Source organism: Vidua macroura, chromosome 3 (genome assembly GCF_024509145.1).
Source record: "Vidua macroura isolate BioBank_ID:100142 chromosome 3, ASM2450914v1, whole genome shotgun sequence".
Classification (NCBI taxonomy): Eukaryota; Metazoa; Chordata; class Aves; order Passeriformes; family Viduidae; genus Vidua; species Vidua macroura.
The window spans coordinates 24518646-24542328 of NC_071573.1; the positions used below are offsets into that span (position 1 = coordinate 24518646).

General features: G+C 37.9%; 1 protein-coding gene across 8 annotated transcripts in view; it reads left to right on the plus strand.

The window, feature by feature from the left end:
• ESRRG (estrogen related receptor gamma) overlaps positions 1 to 20873 on the plus strand; it is a 225359-nt gene extending 204486 nt beyond the window's left edge. For all 8 annotated transcript variants that reach the window (XM_053974143.1, XM_053974139.1, XM_053974142.1 and 5 more), the window contains 2 exons: positions 6011 to 6280; positions 17133 to 20873. In XM_053974143.1, coding sequence (XP_053830118.1) covers positions 6011 to 6280; positions 17133 to 17377 — 515 coding nt within the window. In that variant the 3' untranslated portion in view covers positions 17378 to 20873. The remainder of the gene's footprint in view (positions 1 to 6010; positions 6281 to 17132) is intronic.
• The last annotated feature ends 2810 nt before the right edge of the window (positions 20874 to 23683 follow it).

Below are 23683 nucleotides of genomic sequence, written 5' to 3' on the forward strand. Positions count from 1 at the left end.
GCAGCGGATCACCCAGGAAAGGCGGTGCTCTCACTGTGCAAAAGTTACTGGATGGAATCCATTTCTGAGCTTACCTTTAATTGCAGAACCTCAGTTCCAAGGAGTGTAGAAGCTGAATTCAGCAAATAGCATAAATCGAGCCTTTGGTTGTATTTCTGGTCACTTAGAGTCTGTGCTTCTGGAACTTGATTTTTCATTTTCAAGTCTGGGCAAATACCTCTGTTTTTTTATTTTGTGAGATGATACCTCTCACATGAAAATTCTGAATCAGACTTGAATTTCAGCTGGGTATGGCATCATGTGCAATTATTAGCCTTTGACCAGGGGCTCCATAAGCAAAGAGGTATGAAAAAAAACCCAAACCAAACCTGAAATAATGGATTCACCCTGGCATAATGAGTTGTATCTGTTTCTGTTCCAGCTTTCATGAAATTTCATCCATAATCTGGGAAATATGTTTGGTGATTAGTAGGAGCACTCTCCTTCTGTTTAATGGTTTTCAAAACCACTGAAATGTTTGTGGGTCATGATAAGTATTTTTAGACTACACAGTATTTGAAATGTAATTAAATCCATATTTTCTTTAATTAATAAAATAAAAAGGATCTCTTAATTCAGATATATGCGTGAGATTCAGCCCTACATGTAGCCTAAAAAAATGAATTATGCCATCCTCTTGGATTTTTTGAGAGAATAATAGCAAAGGGCAGTCAGCCTATGAAGGTTTCCTTCAGCAAATTCTATGATCGTGTCTAGGAAACTTTACATTGCCCTAGCAGAAATTTCACTGGTGAAATTTCCCTGGTCTTTGTTTACATCCCTAGAAGGCAGCTGAAGTTGCTGGATGGATCCAAGTGCTTGGCTGAGAGGGTGCCAGGGAGGGAGAGGAGGACAGACTGACAGCTGTACATCTGAGAGTGCACTGGACACAAATCTGATCTTGGAATGGAGGTTCTTTGCATTCTCCTCAGTGCAGCTAGGATAAGTCTTTGGTCCACTGTTGATTATTTGACCATGAGGCCACACACTCTCTAAATAAAGTAATCAAAGCTAAAATTTTTTTTTAAGTATTTACAATATCAGATTCTTCTTTTGACGGTGATGACGATACATAATTTTTGAAATGAAATAAAAACCTGTGCTGGAAACATCAGTACCCATAAAACATTTAGAAAGAAGTTAATCTATCAAAATTAAGTGTAAATAATTTAAAAATCCTACTCTTGATATTTCAACTGTGTAAATGTATTGCATCTGTAACACACTAGTGAACATGTCATGAGCAAGTGCAGCTTTGATTATAAAAAATGTAAATGAAGATATTTGAAGTACAAACCAAGGCAGGCAAGAGGAATATTTTACACATAAAGTTAACAGTCACACAAACAACCAGTAAAATAAATGGGAGGCAATTACCAGAAAAGGCAAGCAACTCCCAGATTTGCCAGCAATTTCATACTTGGTTTGATCAAATGTTCAGATTTCTAAACACATATCAGACTGAATGAAATTCAGTCCCTGCAAAGTGAAATAAACTCCAGGATTTAAGTCTGAGTAGCCTGATTGAGGCATCACATCAAATGTTTACAGATGAAAACAATGTTAAGTCCAGCCACTGTCTTTTTTTTTTTGGCCAGTAGTTCTCGAAGTGCTGTGTGCAAGGCACAGATCTTACTTCGGCACTTGACCATCTGCAGCTGCTTCACTCTGGCCCCTAGTGAGTTACTGTCCATGAAGTCCATCTTAATGAAGTAGAGGAAAGGTCTTCAGGAATATAAAAGATTTACCCTGCTTAGCATGGAGCTGTGTGCAATGTGAAATAGAGAGCAAGTGGTGCATGTGCTGATATTTGAAAAGATCTGTGGTTTAAACAGCCCTGTTGAAGAGGCTGTGAGCTGTGTTTGGAGCTGGCTTGGAGTGCTGAGCACTGCAGAGTGCAGTCAGCTCCATGCCCCTTGTTCCTATAATAAAAATGGTAAGGCCTTTTTACCTATTTATGTCTGCTTCCTTTGAGCTTTGGGTTTACTGGTATGTGAAAGGAAAAAAAAACATAACATATGTTCAGTTGCTCAATCAACCTTTTTTCTCAATCCACACTCAGTGATCTCAGAGAGTCATTACGGCATAATTACAATTTGAGTGTGATACACTGTTTGTAGAAAAACTATCTATTTTTAGCAGAAGAAGCAGTCCCTGAAAGGAGGAGAAAGAAAGGGAAAAAAAGGAAGAAAATCTGTAACCAGCAAATCAAGGCTATTGTTAACTGATACTAGGAGACACCCTGTAGATTTACAATGCTCGCACTCAGCCACATAAAAACCACACTGAACAGAATGCCTACCAGGGGTTAAATTCATATGCCTGCGCTGCAGCCTATTTCTGTCAACACTCTGCTCAGGAAATAAACATTTATGCTTTCTGAAATGAAAGTGTATTTTTGAAGACTAGCCGTCAGATATTTTTTGCCCTTCACACTTTCAGATGCTTAGCCTTTTTTGTAAGTTGACTGCAAAGTGCATCAGTTTGCTAGGCAAAAAGGAAAAAAAAAAAACTCTTGACAAGTGCCCATGGCATCATTGTCAAGCACGAGCGTCTAGTGGAAGATGGCAGGAGGGTTGGCACAAAACATGCTTCCTTCAAGCTTCTTACCTCAGGGGTACCTGACTCTTGAGAAGCCTTTCAGTCCTTCCAAATGACGTTATTGTCATATGGTTTATTTGGAGTGTGCTGTATCGCAGATAAACACGCTGTTTAACTGCAGGTCAAGGTACAGAGTCATCCTGCCAGCAAATGCCTGAGATACATCAGATGGCACTGATTTCGGGAGGGAGATGGCGAGAGATCAAAGTTGTCACCAGTATGGTACATTATAAAGCGGGAGAAAGATGCACATCATTGTATTTTAAAATGTCATTACACAGTTCTGTGTTGAAAGCAGTGAGCTGCAAGACTCTGAAGGATTAAGGACCCACACAATGCATGATGAAGTTCCAGCTCACACCATCATGCAGCATCTCGGGGTGGTTTGGACAGAGCTTGGAGATGGGACTGGAGAGGCTAACACTGGTCAGAAGGCTGGAAGGGTCCAAGTTGGAGACTCTTTAAAAAATAGTTACAATTTAATATAGAAAATATCCCCTTGTCAGAGAACACGGTTGATCTGGGGGATTCACATAACAAAAGCTCACAGACTCTGAGTTTGGCATGAAGTATAACCTTCTCCAAACAATTAAAAATAAATCTCTGTATATAAATATATAAGCCTGTGCCATCTATTATTTTAACTGTGACTTGTTGAATGTATATTAAAAGAGCATTGCTGTGATACAAGAGACATGCTGGTTGCTTTCACATTTTCGGAAAAAACAAAACAAACCCAGATTAATTACAACTTGATTCAGCTTTGCATTCCCATGAGGGATGCCTTTAAAAGTTAAAACATGCTCTCACTGAACAGGCTTTCAAGAGAAAGTTACTTCGATCAGGAACAAAATAGTCATGTTGATTTGATTTATTATTGAAGAGTGGAGCACCATGCTTTATATTTGCCAGATTTTCTATAATGTAAAAAATTTCTTTTGATTTTTTATGTGTCATATAAAAACAACTGGTATATTTACTGCTCCAGAATGCAGATTTTTCAAGAGTGCAGTACAATAAATTATATCAGCATCCCATTTTCCCCCCTCGCAGGGCATATGTAATTTTCTTTGACTGTGGCACACAATAAATGTTACTGAAACATAGTATTGTTTGTTTTTTAAAAAATAAGCCAATGCCAACGAACCTGTATGAAAATACATAAGTGAATAAAAGAAGGAAGTTGGGGATTTTCCAGGAAAAAAAAAAGAATACAGAGAGAAATTGCAGGTTAAACTTTTTTTAATCAAAACAGATTTTATTGCCTTTTGCTTAATTAAACCTCTCAGAAGTGTGTGAAACATTGTTATACTCAAAAAATTGTTAATTTGTAAATCACAGGGACAAAAGGGCTCCACTGCAACTTTAAAGTTTCTATGCACGTAAATGTCAATAGAGTGCCTTCTCCATCATCAGCACTAAATTCACATTGATGCCTCTTTTCTTCTCTGTATTGATCCTTCCATGAGAACGTAGATTTGTATCTGTTAATTAATGCGTCCTGAAACAGCGTTTGTATTAATCAGGCAGATAAGAAAAATTGGATGCCTGCACCCTCATGACAACCGTAAAAGTGCTGGCCCTGATAAAATCGTGGATGGACCTCAATAAAAAAGTTCCTCCTTCCACTCAATAAACTAATCATCCTGCTTTTAATTATTCGGCAGAAAGATGTGTGGAGATTGGAGAATGTGTAAATCTATTTACTAACAGCAGTGTCTGGGAGGGAGAATGGGGCTGTCACAGGACGGTGCTGCAGGCTACATTCTCTGTCCATCTGCTGCTGCAGAAAAACTGGTTCTTGAAAGCCAGCAAGGAACAGAAATGTTGGAGCTAATTGAAATCATGAATTCCTCCCTATAACCTTTGAAATTATTATTTCTTCTCCATTTCCCTCTTATTTATTTTCATCACAGATGTGTTATTTTCCACTGTCACATCTTTAAGGCTTTCCTGTTGTTGTTGGATCAGGTTTTGTTGTTTTGTTTTTTGTTTTTTAAGGCAGAGAGCTACAGTTCTATCACAAGACTCAAAAGACAGTAAGAGAAAATGAAAACAAATAAGGAGGGAGAGAAAAATGAGAGAGAGAGCACATACAGCCAGTTTTATGTTTCATTTTTTATGGATGCCTGGTGCTTTGGATGTGGGCTTTTCTTTTTTATTGTATTAGTTTTGCTGCTTAGTACTTGTAGAGAAAATCTTGTTTGGAGTAGATGCCTTGCAGATTTGCTAGTTTATGATATATTCTTGCATGACTGTAACTCTCGACTTTAAAAACAGAAAAATGCATTTAAGTGTAATTGAACGCCAAAAAGAATGTTCTTACAGCGGGAACTCTGTCAAAGGACATGTAAGCAACTCCATAAACAAGTAAATGAAAGCCTCAGACATGTCTTAAGACCCTTTAAGAAAAGCTTGACTAATCCCCTTTGATGATTTTATTAAGTACTTGTGGTTGATGGTGCCAACTGGCAAACTGCTGCATTTCGCCAACAGGCCAGGAAAATAATTTCCTCTCCCATATTGTTTTGTAGCACCTAATGTGGTTGGGATATTAGCAGTTTGATATAATAAATTAACAGGTACTGTAAACAAAATTCTAAAAGGTAAGGCAGCAGAGATGTTTGCCCTTAGTGATCCTATTAGGAAAGACAGCAGGGAGAGGGGGGGAAAAAAACAAGCAGAAGTTAAATTCATTAAGAGGCATTTCATAAATTTTTGGTTGCCCTCACAAAAAGGATGGTGTGATTGCTATTCAGTTGGCACTTCAGTGTGCCACCCTGTTATTTCAAGAAGTGTAGTAGTGGCAGGAGCCAGGACAGAAGTGATTAGTGTCTTTTCTGAGAAGATTGGGTGTTACTTCTCTTTTCCCTGAAGTTAATGTTCAAGAATTTTTTTTTTCTTCATCCTTACCTTAATTCTATTAAAACACCAAATCTTCCCTTTTAATAAAGTGTTCTATTTTTTCATGTAAATTATCCTTCTTGGATTATGGTAGTGGTGGATAGAGTAAGTAGATCCCTGTTTCACAGCATTAGTTTTTTTACAACCAAGCACAAGTATTTAGCAACAAAGAAGATACACAAACCACAGATTGCCACTGCAGTACCCCACAAATTAATACGATTTTTACAGGAAGAGCCTGCAAATTCTTGCTTGTTTAAAACTTTTCTTTTGATTAGAAAACGTTTGATTTTAAATTGTTTTACTTTCCTGTAGTACGATGGGGAGAAGACACACAGAAGCAGAAGGGAGAATAATAGAATACATGCATGTTTTGTCACAATATGTATAAAAATAATTCAAAAAGAGGATCAGATTTCCAAACGTGTTTAATATTTTTCCTGTATTTTTATTTTTTCCTATTCAGGATTTTCCACTTTGTCTCTAGCTGACCAGATGAGCCTTCTGCAGAGTGCTTGGATGGAGATCTTGATTCTCGGTGTTGTATACCGGTCACTTTCTTTTGAGGATGAGCTTGTATATGCTGAAGATTATATTATGGATGAAGACCAGTCCAAATTGGCAGGCCTACTTGACCTTAACAATGCCATACTACAGCTGGTAAAGAAATACAAGAGCATGAAGCTGGAGAAAGAAGAATTTGTCACCCTCAAAGCTATAGCACTTGCTAATTCAGGTTGGCAGACCGGCATGATGGTTGCTACATTTTTAATCTTTCTTTCTTGCTTTCTTGCTTTCTTCTAAAATATTTTCTGCGGGCTGGTTTAAAACAGGATTTTAGAATAAGAAATTGCTAATCAGACTTTAAATCTAAAAGGCAAGAAACAAAGCAGTTCAAACTAAGAACAACTAAGAACAACTTTCTGGTTCAAAGTAATTGTGGAATATGTTCTCAAGGGAGTGGAGACTACCCCACTGTATTATTTGGAGAGTGTTTTACAGGCAGAGATCCCTTCAATGAAAATAGATGTTGTTCTCCTAAATCCATTTCATAATCCAGACAAGTCTAATCATTGCAATTAAAGCAAAAGAAAGGATGTTTGAGAATATGCTATCTATTTTCTGTTTTAAGGGAGCTACTGATTAATTTGATAGACTAAATTCAGGATATGGGAGGAGGGAGGAAATCCATATTGAGTCTCACAAGGACCACATCTTATCTTACGGATCCTTTGCATTTATGGGAGTGTGTTGTAGGAGTGCTTCTGCAAAAAATTATTACCTGTGCAGCAAGAGTTAAAAAAATCTCAGAATTTTTTTTTCTGCATTTGAATTTAAAAGTGCTGAAGCAGTGAATACTGTCAGATAAGTAAAAATCGTTTGTGCTTTGTTGTTTTTCTTTTTGTGTCTCCTTAATGCTTTATTGTGGTCTTAAGTCCCTTTTAGCATTTGCATAAAGTTCACGATAGATCCCTCTTTAATGACGTGCCGATCATTAGATACCTGTGTGTCAATAACATGCTCTGATGCTATGTTCCATTGACAGTCACACCGTGCCCCTCCATCTGCTTTTGTTTTGACCCTATCTTTGAACTTTATCTTGGTTGCTGGCCAGTAGTTTTCCCTTTAATTACAAGAAGGAAACTGTCAATAAAATCTGTTAAATGGGATGCAATGAGTGGCTTGAATGGGCGGACGGCTATTTGTTCAAATTCTGCAGCATTCAAGGTATTGACAGTTTGTTTTCTGGGGCCATATGTGACGATCAATCTCAGGCTGGGCTCAGCCGCGCTGAAAAATGAAAAACCAGATTGCTTTTGCTTACTTGTGGATGACGACTTGTGATTTGGCGCGGTCCTAGTGAGATGAGACCTTCTGCCCAAATTGCCCCCCTGAGAGCCAGGACGCGTGACTGTTTTTAGAAATAATTTTTTAATTGATTTTGTAATTAACAGTTCATCTACAATATTGATGCGTGAATCCTCAGATTGATAGGAGGGAAATTGTTTTCAACAATGAAGTTGTACTTTCCTATTTATCTTTGTAATGTGATTTAGCACTCTGCATTTTTAATTGGAAATATAATTCAAAAACATGCAAAGCCAAAATGCTTATTAGTTTCTTTGTAAAATATTCTCCACCCCACTAACTCTGCTCTTAATTTTAGAATATTATCTTATTCCAGATTTAACAAAATACTGAAATGCCTCTCAAAGATAAAAATTATTCTTAATTGAAGATCTATTTATAATTTTTGACCATTGTAAATAGACACTTGAGGATGCTTTGCAGCTCCAGGAAGGTTATTTCTCAAAATTGGTCATGCTTAACGATCAGAGCAAGAAAGTTATCTGCAATTAGGAGTCTAAATGGAGAAGAGCTTTTGTATTTATTTAAATTCTGTAATTCAAAGACTGAATTAGAAATACTTCTGCAATTTACTTGACAAAAAGGATGAGGGCTAGAATGGACAGATAGGATGTTAAATACCACTCCTACTTCCCCCCCACCCCCACCCCAAAAAAAAAAAAAAAAAAAAAAAAAAAAGAAAGTGTTTAAGTAATAATAAAAAATAACTGCTGCCAAAAAAAAGTTTAGTCATACACTGTGCATAGAGTGTATCAAAATCATCTGTAGCTTCATTAACTTCACTGGAAATTACAACCAGGATAATGTCAGAGATAAATACAGTTCAGCATACTAAAATTCGGGGCACATTGAAGTGAAAACATTTCCTTCCCTCATCTTCAAAGAAATAAAATTGCTGTCTTAAAATGAAACTGTTGCAAGGAGGAGTTAAAAAGTAGCCCAGCATTCCACTTCCCCTTCAACAGTGTTTCAGATGCTGACACGCAGCGTTTCAGCTTCAGCTTGTGCATGCAGCAGATACCAAACTTCTACCAGCTGCAGCTACAGTAATCTGTAAGTGTAAAATAACACCTGCAGAATTACAGCCTATCAGTAGATATCAGGTCCTTAGTGTTTCAGTTTACAAATGCTGTTAAAATTAAAATGAAATTTAAGTTGGATTAAATCTTTTTGTCTTTTTTTAAATAGACAAAAGCAGAATAGCTTCTTTTCATGTAACTAGGATCTTGGTTAAAGAAAATGTAGCTATATAAAAAACCAAAGTGCCATTAGAAAATCAACCAGTAGCAATTCACATTTTAATATAGTTTTATTGCTACTTCTGCTTTCTTCCACTGTTTATTTTTTCAGTTTAAAATATATTAGCCTTTTTATAGCTGTGGAGAGTATAATAAGAAATCTTGGGTGTTTCAGACATTTTTGCCATATCCACACTGTCTAGAAAGATTCCCAGGTTGAATCTACTGTAAACAGTTGACAAAGATGGTTTTATAGCTCCGTATCTGTGTTAGTGATTTATGATACAGTGTCATAGTACTTTCCCTGCTGGTGTTTGGAGGCAGGAAAAAGAAAGTGTAGATTGTCTTCATATCGATTGTATTTAGTTTGAATAAATACCACAAGCTTTGTTTTGGCCAAAAAATCTCCGTAGCATGAGCACTGAAGCACGCACTTTTCTTTAGGTCTACAGAGCCGATTTGTGCAGTGCTGGATATGAGATAATCCTGCCATTTGGTCCCTAAAAGGTGGGGAGGAGTAGCAGTTTTTCAGGGAGATTCCCTGACAGCCACTATCAAATGTTCCCCATGCAGGGCTGGCAATGCCACACCAACTTCCATAAATTTCCACAAGTGCAAGATGTGGCTACGTTGTAGATTGTCACTCATTTCAAACCGAGTGCATATAGTCTCTGAGAACTTTAAATAGACATATAAGAGCACAGTACTAAAATGTATAGACATTTCAGTTGTGCATACGTTAAGTCTGTGCAGGCATGATTTCAACAGTTACATTTAATATGTAAATATGGAATTTATCAGGTTAGATTTAAGCATATGCATTGATTTGATAGTAATTAACACAGCCTTTACACTTCAGATAAGTCACAATTTCCTTGGCATTGTCCTTGTCCTGCCGGTGTCACGAGTTCCTCCCTTCTTTCCCTGCCTTCTGTACACAAAAGCCAGGAGGTACCTGGAAGCTGCAGGACACGGGGCAGCCGCATTCCGCCTCACACTGCCCAAATGAGGCGAGCTGGCACCAATGAGCACTTTGTTTACCCACGCAGAAAATCAACTTTGAATGGTTTCCAAAACATGCATGTACCAATTACTTCCTCGTGTGTAAGGGAAGGTGAAATATTTACAAAATATGCTTGAAGTGTACACAAGTGCAGGCATGGGGACGGGAATGCTCCGGCACGGAAAAGGTGAGCTGCTCATCTCTTCCGTGCTAGGATGTGTTCCCGTGTATTGATTAGGGTAATACTAAGCAAGGAGTTGCAGGTGAGCAGTTTTTTGAAATTGCCTAATCAGTAAGGACTAAATTGGGCCTCCAGGCCAAATGTTGCAGAAGGGCTTAGGAGTCACAACTGAGACCAGAGTTATAAGAGAAGCTCCGTTTCCATCTAAGACCTAACATAAGGAGCTGGAGTGTCAAAATACGTCAGCACATTTGAAAATCTGATCTCTGTGCATCTGCTTAATAGGCTGCTGGCATATTGAAAAACCTGACCCAAATGTGGATGCTAGGCACTTAGAGGTACAGCCTCATGCACTGTTGAAAATTTAATCTTAAATGCTGATACTGGCTGTGTAGCATGTATCACAAGAAGGAGAAGAGGACTTCTGCTCACCCTTACATTTCTGGTCTTTGATATTAACTGTCATAAAAAAAATTAAAAATCACCCTTTCAGTACAGAAGGCGTGTGAACCAAGAAGTACCTTGTGCATTTTAGCATAATGAAATGCAGATCAATATTGGTGCCAGTAAAGTTACACTGTTGTCTTATCCTGTTAAAAAATTAATAAGTTCTTATAAGTTTTTTAGCTTTCTAGACACAGTATACTCAGAGCACTAGGCTATTGCCATTATATGATATTATCATAACAGAAATTAATTGGTAGAGCCCAGTAAATCACTTACTCCACAGGACATCATCTTTATTCCCAGTGCATGTCACAACATGCTGTATTTCGTTTCTAATGATGTTTTTCATTTTGTTTTATACAGTCATCTTGTTAGTGTTTGAATTCATGATTAAGACATATCTATCTTTACTGGACATAGATCTAGATGTATATAGTCACAGACACACATAGCTGTCTGTTAAGGGTGTGTTACCAGTCTTTATTTTGACAAATACAAATAGCAAAGTATTAACTCTTTTATGTAGTTTTGTATAGAGAATAGTACACCATAGAAACAAACTTTTAGAAAAGGAAGTCACCACCATCGTCAAAGTTTCCATGTTGCTTGCAAACAGTTTATTCGTCATATTCCATTTTCATGTAATCAGATAGATGATACCCACAATTCTTAGAGAAAATAAATAACTCTGTTACCTGTTGCTTAATGTTGGCATTAGGAAATGGCAGCTGAGTTGATCACTGGTTAATTAATGTTTAATCAGTGGTTAATAATATTTTTTTTTTTCTGGAAGCTACTCATAGTAACTGAGTAACTTGAACCTATTCCTCACATAGTTAGGGAATAAGCCGATAGTATTTACATGTTAGTAGTGTGAGTCACAAAGGGCAAGAAATAAGGCCAAATTTAGTTGCCTTCAATGGTAGTTTCTTATATCTTATAGTGAATAAAAAGTACTTGGAAATCTTCATTCAAAATTTTCTTTCAGTTGGTGTGTCTCCCCCCAGCTCTGTCATTTGAGTTCCCTTTTTTCCAGGCTTTTATTAGCCTTATGGTGTAGGGTCTTGAGCCAGTTCATGGTGTGCTGTTTGTTTGGCTTTGCAGCAAATATTCCTGTGTTTATTGCCCTCACTACCTCTCTTAGTGGAAAGTAAGCCATTTCAGGAATGAAAGAGAAAATGCTGGTTTACTATGTTTTAACTTCCTTGTGCCATTGGTTTTAGTTCACTGCTAATCCAGTTAGCCCCTGAAATAAAGTCCCCATTCTGTGAAGTAATTTCTTTTCTTACTATGCCTTCATTACTGTGTTTTAAAACCTGTTTTGAGGCTTCAGTTTTTATCACTTCTGAAAAGTAGGCCAAACCAGGGCAATCCAGACTAAGGCCTCAGTCACTAAAATCAATCACACAAGCCTTTGTTTTCAGTTTTCACTGTCTGTAATTCCTATGGAAAAGGAATTCTTAATTTATTCCTCTTTCATTTTCAGCATCTATTCTGATTGAAGTGTCCCTTTCCAATAGAATATTCCAGATGTCAGACCATTTTTGCCATATTCTTTTGTCAGAGAAAATACTCTGCCTCTGTGCTTGTCTCTTAGCTTAACCATGCAGATCTCAGCAAACAGTTCTGCTCAGGAAAAACAGGCAGGTCAGAATGAAGTATATTTGTTTACCCAATACAGGGAAGACCAAGGTAAGTGTCTGGGGTAATTTCAGCTCTGGATGGAAAAAGGACAGGAATTCTTGCTGGATGAGGGAACCAAGAACCTGGTTTGATTTGCGATTGGCCATATCCATGGGTTGCTTCTGTCTTAAGCAGTATGCTTTTCAAAATGTCACTGTCTTGTGTTTCTCATAAAGATACACAGAAGCATAATGTGGGCAAGCACCTTGTGTCCTTGTGCAAATCTGGCACTTGTTTCAGGGGGAGGGGAAGGGGTTCTGCAGCGCTGAGAACAATTTACCCATTAATAAACACTGCAGTGGGTTTTGTGGGGTTTTTGGATTAGCAGTACAAGCTAGATAAAAAAAAAAATCTCTTTTATTTGAAACATAACACAGATTATTATTTTTTTCACCCTTACATAAAGCAAAACCATTTTGCTTTTTGTTCTTAATCTTGATCCCATCCAGTTCTTCCAGGATCCTACAGCTTTCTAAAGGGACTTCTTCAGATTGAGTTTGTGAACTGCTCAGCTGTATGGAATCAGAAACATCACAGCAGTTGCTGTATTTCAAGTCCTTATTGGTATCTACCTCTCCAATGTGGTTTACCAGCATCTTAATGTGTGTATTCAGTGCTGCATGCTCCCTGCTGCTTGATTCACTGTCCTATTTTCTTTTTGCTGTCTGAATTTTCTGACATGAAGAAACACTTCACTTAAGACCTCTGGTTTTCTTCCACTTCTGATTGATGTTATATACAAAATATATAGATACCAGCCTTTAACTTTCCTCAAAACAGGGTTTTGAGAGGTTTCCTTGTCCTTAGTTCAGGTGCTTTCCAATTTTTAGCTAGTTGTCGCCCTTTGTGATGTGTTCTAATTGATTCCTGGGTGGCTGGATGTTTGTTTGCTGCATTTGAGATGAAGCTTGAATTTTAAATGAGGTAGATTGTAATCTGAGTTTCTGTCTGGACCTTGCAGTGTTTTTCTTGAACGAGAACTCCGGTTTTCTCTTATTTCTGTGCAATGATCTGATCAATCAACTGATCAGAAGAGCTACAATTCTATTTTCCCATCTTGTGATGGTGAAAGAAAGCATTTGCAAGGACAGAATGAGATTCTCCAAGCAGAGTTCAATGAGTCCATGTCCTCATTTGTTGATCTCACTCTCTCCCATGGCAGCTCTGATCAGGGACAATTTCTTCCTGCCAGGGAAATCCCATGTACTCAGCAGTTGTATCAACAAGTTTTGTGTTTGTCTTCTTCAGTTTCACCAGCCTGGGATCATGTTTTTGCAGAGCATTTGCCATCAAATTCTGCTGCCTTTCAAATGACACTTTGAAATTACCCTGTTTAATTTCATCACTTATACAGGCGCTGGTGTTTAAGTGTGTTACATATGCCTTTAGGTTTCCTCTGGATATTACCTGTGTGGGATGTAATTGTAAATTATTCAGACTGCCTGCAAAGCCACTTAAAAAACTCCCCAAACCAACCCATAAACAAAAAGGATTTTCATGGTATAGGAAAAACATTCAAACTCACTTATAATTCAATTTCATATTTTCTGTGGAATTCTTTCTTTATTTGTAGACTGTCACACAAATTGTCTGTGTTTCCTTAAAATATGATGACATCGCTGAGGATTGGGTTTATCCCAATACATGAGCAATATTTAGCAATGAGTTAGCCTGCTCTGAATTCACTTCTGCATCTGCCAGTCTGAAGTTACTGAAAAGATTTCTCTCTTTTATTTTTCCTCCTCTTTTCCCCTTGGCTAGTTCAGCATTTTCAACCATTTTCCTTATTTTCAAAGGCTTACACCTGAGGGAATAAGATCTACATTCGTTTAATATCAGGAATAAAGTGGAAGTTCCAGACTGCAAGGCTAAAACTTGAAGAAGGATTTTTGTAGAGATTAATATTTTCCTGAGCAATCTGCGAGCTGAATCATGGTCTAATTAAATAGCACAGATTTATTGAGTTTGCATTTAAACATTGGCAGACCCTAGAATGAGTACAGCTGAAATGAGTTTGAATCTTTTCTGTAAATGGGGAGTTAAATTATCATAATAATTTGATTACATAATTTTTAAATCTTTCAAGTTAAATCACCATTTTAAAAGAACAGTTTGAAGTCTTAATCATTACTGGAAGTGCCCCTCTCTATGCTGTTTTTTCTTACCCCTTTCCTTGTCACCAAATCTGTTCCCCAGGGCACAGCTTCCTGAACTGCTTCATGAACCACCATTTGGGGGAGGCAAGCTGGCTGGGCACATTCTTTCCAGCTATTAAATTAATTTCAAAGACAGCAACAAATACATTAAATGCTTTAGTACTATTAGTTCTCCATGTAAATAATTACCCTCTTTACCAGAGGGATGGTACACAATCACCCCTGCAAGGAGAAGGTAAGAGCCCTTGTCTTTGGATGTGTTCCACACAGTGGAAGAGTTTTAAAGCATGAAATGTAATAACTGTGTCAGAGGGCAGATTTTGATTCCTTTCTGGAGGGTGTTCTCTTCTTTTCCCTCCTCACTCACTTTCATTATAAGTAATATGTAGAGTGTAGATATTCCTAATGCTGCAGGCTAAGTTGCTCTCCAAACTGCAAAGTTAAAGATCTTAGGCAAGTTTCACCTCTGTGTGAAAAATACATTTAGTCTGGACTCCATCCATCTATTTGCAAACTTATGGTCACTGTGACAAATAGTGATTCTGGGAAAAAACAGACCAGTTTTGTAAAGGGTTAAAAACTAAACCTTTATAGTAACATTCACAAGAAAGACCTGTCTCTTTATGCAGCATGGTGTAAAAAAAATGTAATGAGAACAGTCAGTCTTTGATTCATCAAGGATTTGTTGCAGATAAAATGCTCCTATTTGGTTCCCCAGCAAATCTGGCCTTGGCACTGTGGATCTGGGCAGAGGAGGAAAAGATGTGTATTTTCTGCACAAACAGCACATAGTTTATGGAAAAATTACTTGGAGTAGCAGATTGTGTGTTCTGTAGCACAGCAGTGAATATCCAAGGACTTGGTAAAGAGTTAGGGAGTAAAGACAGCAATGTTTTTGGAGATTGCATTCCAAATTAAGCCTGGTGGCTGGACCCTGTGCTTAAGACATCAGTCACGTCTGTATGTGTGTGTTAGCATGTCTCTATCGATTACATCTGTTTGTAGGACACAGAATTCAGGGCTTTTCTCTTATTGACACAGAATTACTGAATAGAATGTACCATATTAGAAAACTATCAAAAATGTATGGATTCAGGGAATGGTCTCACATTAATTAGAACTAAATTTTGCTAGAAGTAATATTTGCCTGTCATCTTTTTTCAAAATGTTGTAGCCTACTTTATCCCTAAGAGAGAGATTTCGGTGTCTGTGCTTTCAGCACAGTGCAACCTGATGTGCAGCATCACATCCCAGCAGCGTATCTTAGCTGCATGCTTCTTAGAGCATGTATTCGCTAAGACTCAGAATTATTAAACATGTAAAATTCCCATAGGACTCCATTATGTGTAATTAACAGATAAACTGTCATCAGAATCAATAAAACGTGCTAAATGATCCAAACTTGTATATAATTAAGTGTCTGTTTTAGAGTGAGAGCTGTAACTCTTTTTTTTTTTTTTTTTTTTTTTCCTTTTCAACTTGCACATTTGTTGTGACAATAAGAGCTGGAACATTTTTGTTAACCTGTTACTTACTGGTTTGTGTTTCAGTTTACATGTTTGTATTTGAAAGGAGATAGGTATTTACTATCTGGCTTAATTATGTGAGGAAACAGTTGCATGTCAGCTTTTAGGAAATGAATCTTAGATGCATCTTAATTCTCTGAATGTAATTCAGATATTTGAAGCACGTGCAAAACTTGACATTTAATCATCAACAGGGTAAAACATGAGGCTCTGTCAAATACTGATTCACAGCATCAGGCTGCTGGTTACAGGTCATGGAAACAATGATGGAAGTGGGTTCTCCACCATCCAGCTCCTCAGTTGTTATTCTGTCTGTGAATAGGGGCTTTACTCCAAACCCAAAAATTAGGATGCAAAGCAATGTTACACTAAGTAGAGTTCTCTCTAAGTAAGGATGGGGGCTGTTTAGGGGCTGTTTGGTGGCCTCTTTCACCTACGACTGTTTTTCCTTACTTGCATTCACCTCACTTTGGGCCACATCAGGGTTTCTTTGGCATTTATGACTACATAAAAGTCAGAGAATTAGGGCTGCTCATCCAAAGTAATCTCAGCATGGTCCAGTAACTGCGTGTTCTCAGGGACATCTTCACTTTCTGTATCTATCCAGTTGAGGGGTTTACAGTTCTTTCAGTTGGATATTTTCTCTTTATTTCACACTTCCATTGCTTTAATCTTTTCAGGTCATGTAGCAGTTTAGTTTAGTTCCTGGTGTGTGTTGCGTCTGGGCCTGTCACTCAATACTTACACCACCAAAGCATCTCACCTGCAAAGGTGCAGGGCAAGGTGTTTGCTTTGAGCCTTTTATAAAAAATGCAAAACCCCAACACTAACAAGATAAACCGCTGTCTGCGGGGGTAGGAGAGAAGGATTATACACCTTGTAGGAGATGTTAGCTTCACTGAACAAAAGCTGTTCAGGAACATGCTAAGAGTTGCCTGTCTGTGTAAATATGCCTGAGGCAGAAAAAAATTTGCTAAACATATCAGGAAATCCCTTCAAATCAGCATTTCCCTTGTGTTGGTGCAGTGGTCCTAATCCCACAGTCAGTGTTTCTGAGTATTGGTGACGTCCATGACTTCCAAGTGGGCAGCCTTGGAACCTGATACAGAATTTTGCTGAGCTTTTCCACAGTAGGGCATCCTTGCTTTATCCTTGCTTCCCTGATAGAATGCAGCCCTCCATTCCTTCAGCCCCTTGGTACTGTCATTCCTTCAAAGCAGTAACCCTACAGATGGTTTGGGGAGTACTGAGGGTGACTGTTTCACTTGTTTGAGGAGGATGAGGAGAAGAATTACTTTCCCAAGAGTTAATTGTACGTTTGTAGTTCCTCAGCATTTCAATACACTTTCCTAAAGGTCAATACAGAAATTAATGGGTAATTATCTTCCTTCTTTGTGAAAAACGATGGGCAGAACTAGTGAAAGTATCGTTATCAAACTCCTGGCACTCCAGACTGAAACCTCCTGTTGCTCCTTTGTTTTGCAGACTCAATGCACATAGAGGATGTTGAGGCAGTGCAGAAACTTCAGGATGTCTTACATGAGGCTCTGCAGGATTACGAGGCCGGGCAGCACATGGAAGATCCTCGTCGTGCAGGCAAGATGTTGATGACTCTCCCGCTTCTGAGGCAAACCTCCACCAAGGCTGTGCAGCATTTCTACAACATCAAACTGGAAGGCAAAGTCCCCATGCACAAACTTTTTTTGGAAATGCTGGAGGCCAAGGTCTGACTAAAGCATCATGGGCTTCCCCATCATGCACGTTTTAAAAAAAAAAAAAAAGAAAAAAAAAGGGAAAATAAACAGGATAATAATGGCAAAGAAACTTAGTGTTTAATTAAGGAAAAAATGACTAAATGACTGCACTGATATTTAGCAGCAAGACTGTGAAGCAGCTTTCAACTTTTTCTTCTGTGTCTTTCTGATGCAGTTTTTTCTTTTCCTTTTCCTTTTCTCCCTTTTCCTTTCTGTTCTTTCCTTTCCTTTTTTCCTTTTTCTCTTTTTTGTTTTCCTTTGCTGCTGAACTTTTTAAAAGAGGTCTCTAATTGAAGAGAGATGGAAGCCAGGCCTGCCAAAGGATGGAAATCCATAATATGGATGCCAGTGAACTTATTATGAACCATAATGTCCCCAATGACAAAGGAATCAAAGAGAGAAGCACCGTACCTAGCAGTACAGTACAACATGATGAACTGACTGAATGCAGTATTAGATTTCATAGGAGCAGTCTCTAATTAGACGACTAAAGCGACGATGCATCGGCTGCTTCTTACCATTGCATTTTCCATCTAGATCAGTTACAGCCATTTGATTCCTTAATTGTTTTTTCAAGTCTTCCAGATATTTCTTAGGTTAGCTACGATGTAACTTTTTCAGGGAATAGTTTAAGCTTTATTCATTCATGCAATACTAAAGAGAAAGAAATACTGCATTTTTGTGCTGGCTTGAACAATGATGAACAATAATGAAGGACAAATGAATCCTGAAGGAAGATTTTTTTAAATGTTTTGTTTCTTCTTACTAATGGAGATTTTTTTGTACCAGCTTTACCAGTTTTCAGCCATTTATTAATGTGGGAATTTATCTTACTAAAGCAATAGTCGAAGGGAAGGTGCATATTATCACGGATGCAATTTATGTTGTGTGCCAGTCTGGTCCAAAACATCCAGTTTCTTAACATGAGCTCCAGTTTATAACTAAATGTTCACTGACTCAAAGGATTAGATTACACCTGCAGTATATCCGAGTAGTCTACCATATAAATACTCCATGTCAAATACCAATCTGTAACCGTGTTAGGAGACAGCGACTGCGCAGGGGCGTGGTCGCCGAGTGATTTCTAACTGCTTCAGTTGCAAATGAACAAGATACTACTGCCTGTTTGCAAAATTGTAACCTCACACGCAGAAAAACCCTATGAACCAATAGTAGCTTAGAGGCGATGAGGCAAATGCTGCCGTTTGCAAAATTAAGAAATCAGAGTAGTAGACTTCTGACCAAATTGAAGAATTTAACACTTCTATACCTTATTTATTGATTTAGATTTTCGTTTGTAAATGGCGATCCTTAACAAGTAGCTAAACCAGTATATGTGCTTTTCAACCAGTATTGTCACAGCATGAAAGTCAGTCAGTTTCAAGACTGTTACGAGGTGTAATCTAATGTATAAACCAATTAGATGCCCCCAGAAAACTACAGTCGCTAAATAACCAATAAACAATAACCTCCATCAAATGCTATACCAATGTACCAGTGTTAGTAGCTGCTCCCTGTACTATGTGAACATCCTTATTCTATGTACACAGATGTAATTAAAATTGTAATCCTAACAAACAAAAGAAATGTAGTTCAGCTTTTCAATGTTTCATGTTTGCTGTGCTTTTCTGAATTTTTATGTTGCATTCAAAGACTGTTGTCTTGTTCTTCTTGTGGTGTTTGGATTCTTGTGGTGTGTGCTTATAGACACAGGGTAGAATTAGAGACAATATTGGATGTACAATTCCTCAGGAGATTACAGTAGTATATTCTATTCCTTACCGGTAATAAAGTTCTTCCTAGTAATAATTAAGAGATCGAAACTCCAACAAATACTCGTTATGAACAGATACACACTGAAATCATAATATTTTCAAAACAAGGGATAATTTCTGTAACAGTTTATTATAGAATACCAATGTATAGCTTAGAAATAAAACTTTGAATATTTCAAGATTATAGATAAGTCTAATTTTTAAATGCTGTAAATATAGCTTTTATTCAATCATCTCTCAGATGTTGTTATTAACTCGCTCTGTGTTGTTGCAAAACTTTTTTGGTGCGGACAAGTTTCCAAAACTATTGCTACGTTGTGTGCTTTAAACAAAATAACAATGGGCCGATGCTCTCTCGGCTCTCATGCTAGGGAAAAAAAAAAAAAAAAACTGTGTATCTATCATTAGCTATATGGGACTATATTGTAGATTGTGTTTTCTCAGTAGAGAAGTGACTGTAGTGTGATTCTAGGTAAATCATCATTAGCAATTCATTCAGATGGTCAATAACTTGAAATTTATAGCTGTGATAGGAGTTCAGAAATTGGCACATCCCTTTTGAAAAATGTCAAAAAAAAAATACAACTCCTGGGAAAAAGGTGCTGATTCTATAAGATTATTTATATATGTAAGAGTGCAAAAAAAAGTTTATTTTCCAGAAAGTTTGTGCAGGGTTTAAGTTGCTACTGTTCAAGTACACTATATATATATAAATATATAATATAAATATTGTTTTTGCTGTATCACATTAAAGAACTTGGGCTTCAGGGTCAAAAGCCAATCAACTAGAAGTATACAAAAAACACACAAAAAATGGAGATGTGTTAAAGGCACACGGTGCAAACTTTAGTTTTCATTTTCCGTAATTTTTTGGAGCTGCAAAAGAACAAGTATCTCAAGACTGTAAAACCATTACCTGAAACATAGCTAAAAAAACTGCACGGGCTTTATAATGTTGTTCATCTTAAACCTTGCTGGAGAAGAGTTCTTTCAAGACCACTTACTTAATGTGAAGTGTTGGGAAAATTTCAAAGGGTGTATGTTTTAGCCATAACAATTTAATTTCTATTTTTGCTTCATTTTTTAATTTTTTCTTATTTAAAGCAATATGATTGTGTAACTCCCAGAAGTTACACATTTGTTTCAATCAGATCAGATTGTTGTATTTATTCCACTATTTTGCATTTAAATGATAACATAAAAAGATATAAAAAATTAAAACTGCTATTTTTCTTATAGAAGAGAAAATGGGTGTTGGTGATTGTATTTTAATTATTTAAGCGTCTCTGTTTACCTGCCTAGGAAAACATTTTATGGCAGTCTTATCGTGCAAAGATCGCAAAAGGACAAAAAAAATTAAACTGCTTATAATAATCCAGGAGTTGCATAATAGCCAGTAGTTAAAAACCGAAACAAAACAACAAATGAAAACAAACATGTCTATAGCTGTAGATGGGCTTCACATCTGTATAGCAATCAACTGTATATTTTTGTGATGTGTATCATACCGTGTGCTCCAACCAATGTCCATTTGTGTAAATGTATTTATTTTATATTGTATATATTGTTAAATGCAAAAAGGAGATATGATTCTGTAACTCCAATCAATTCAGATGTGTAACTCAAATTATTATGCCTTTCAGGATGATGGTAGAGCAATATTAAACAAGCTTCCACTTTTGATTGCTTTTATTTTATTTTTTGTGTTGTGGGGTTTTTTTTGTTTTGTTTTCTTTTTTGCAGGAGAACAGAGCAATTAGCCTTTGCCTTTTGTTACTTCCATTCAAAACCGAGCCAGCGTTTGCACTTCTCCCTTAAAATACGATACGAGTGTAAATAAATGCTATGTAAAGCCTTGTCAGAATGAATTCCAGTGTGGTACAAGACATTTTGCATATTTAAGAGTATGCAAAATGTCTCATAGCACATTAGAATTCAGGCTGGCAGGCCTTTATATAGCACTTATTTAATCTTAAAGCATCTACACATCAACCTGCATTACTCTAAATCATTGCTTCTCTGTCAATGTCTTAAAAGAAAACTTTCCCACTATTTTATGATCACATTACTATCATATAGAAGTAGTTTTTTGCTTTTGCCATCAACAACTGAGTCTATCATTCATTTCCTACTGCAGGAGACTCCTTTCATGTGTTCTGAGTAAAAATAAAAAATAAATTAAGAAAAAAACCCTGTACTATATGATCCAGTGTTGCTGAATGGAAGTAAGCAGCCCCCAGAGCAGTGATACAGACTGGTGTGAACGAAGATCCCCGAAAGCTGTTGGGATCCAGGCGGGTTAAACAGCGCAGGGGCAAAGTGGCCATAAATGGGCTCTGGGCCCCATCCCTGTAAGGGGCTGCAGCCCCCCTCTCTCAGGCTCAGCCCCTCTGTCCTGTGGACCCTTCTGGAGCCATCACAGAAGTGCTAATGTGTGCTTTTCTTGCTTTTTAGCCTATCTTGATAGTGTTGTGTCGTTGTGTTCACCAGCATGTTTCTCACCTTGGCTCCTGGCCATCCTCAGGAGGCTCTGGCTGATGGCACAGGGGCTGCTCGGGGACAGGAGCCGTGTCAGCCACGGCACTGGAGCAGCACCGAGGCCTCTTTGTGCTTCACAGCCTCCAAGTGCCAGCACAGCGAGAGGCACTCCTGCTCTGCTGCCAGTGCTGTCTGTGCTTTAGCTGTCTTGGGAAATAGGGGGACGTATTCTGAGTGAAAGGAGCAGCAGGACAATAGGAAGATGAATTCTGCGTGGACTCTGCAAAGATTATCAGAATTGGGCTTTAGTGTTGACACTGCTGTTTACACAGGCATACATCTATATACACACACAGGCTGCTTGGACAGAACTGGCTTTCCCCATTTTTAAGTATTTTCCCCCCTTTTTATTAGTTTCCTGATTTTTAATGATTGCCAAGTACCTCTTCAAAAGAAGAACCTAATACTGCACCTTAAAAGTAAAAAAGGCACTGTTAGAAATTTTCACATACAAAAGGAAAATAATCTGTAAGTGGCACTCCTAGACTTCTTCAACATGCGCTTGACCCTAATCATTGACTAAAGTTTTCACATGCACTTAAAAAATCATGCTTTCTGTACCATTTTTCATGAGAGGATCATGAAGTACCATGTAACAGAAATTGAGCATCACATAAGAAAAAATACAACTCTCAGATGATGCCTCTTCTAGGGCTCTGTCTATGCTGAGTTTTTCTCATTTGGTTTTTCTTTATTCTGCCTATGCTCTTCTGCAGTGAAGTCAGGATGGGCACAGAAATCCATTGGAAATGTTAAGTAGGAATCTCTGGGGAATTTGGCTAAGACCACAAACTTTTCTACACTATAGAAATAGCTACTTTGTCTTTAAAGAGAATAAAAAAAGGGCTTGGGATACTGGCAATTCATAGCTCAGACAACATACCCTGCTGTAGCTCTCAACTGCTGCAGCCGTAACTTGTGGCTACCACAACACCACTTGGCTAAAATAAGAAGGCAAATCAAGAGTCTTCCCAGTGGGGGTATGGCTCAGTGAAATCAGGTTTTGACTGACATGCTTTACATCCTCCTTCCCCTCCCCTACTCCACCTGCCCCCCATGTAAAAGAAGCCATCCCAGTCCAAGAGTGGGGTTTTTCCTCTGGAGGTGTTTGTTTGACAGCTCCACTGCCCCTCACTGCCTCACTGGCACCCATGCTCTCAGCCAGAGCCATCGGTGTTGATCTGAAAGGAAAACACCACTCCCTGAGCTGGCCACCTACATGCTATGGGGTTTGTGAGGGGCTATGAATTTTCTCTGGAGCTTTGCAGTCAAGTAATGGCCTAACTCGATGTCATTTGGGCTCTTTGTTTGGTTGGAGGGGATTTTTTGACCTTGTGAGTTCACAGAGTGAGAAGGTCTGGCAAACACCAAGTAAAAGTGTCCTTGTGTAGTCCCTGCAGCTGATTCTTTCTCAGGAAATGGCAAGTAAATCCTATGCCAGTCAATGCTCTTGCATGTGCAGTTATGTGTGTTTCTTAACAATGCCAGTGCTGAAAGACTAATTATGGTTTAAAAAACAGACCATTAAAACAAAAAGGAAGATTATGAAGGAGAACAGAAATGGGAATGCTGTCCTTAGACAAACCCTCATGTTGAACATTTTTAAGTGATCTCTAGCAGCATTGCCCAGTGGGAAAAAACCCTACCATAAGCACAAAAACACCTGAAATTTTTTTGTGTACAGGCCTCTGCAGGAGAAAATGCCTCTTTTAAAAAATTTGAACATTACCTGTCCTGAATCTTGCACCAAACTCAAGAATGGGACAGCTTCCATCTGTTTTCTACATTTTCTTCTATGGCCTTTGTTAGCTTTCCTTAACAGCTTTCTTCACTCGCACCTTTCCTTTCCTTTGCATTGCATCTCTCTTGTGTAATGTAGGTCTCTGATTTCACATGGCACTTTGCTAATTACTCTATCCTTTGTTATCCAACCATAGCTGCCTCACAAGGCAGAGTGTGTTTTCTATTG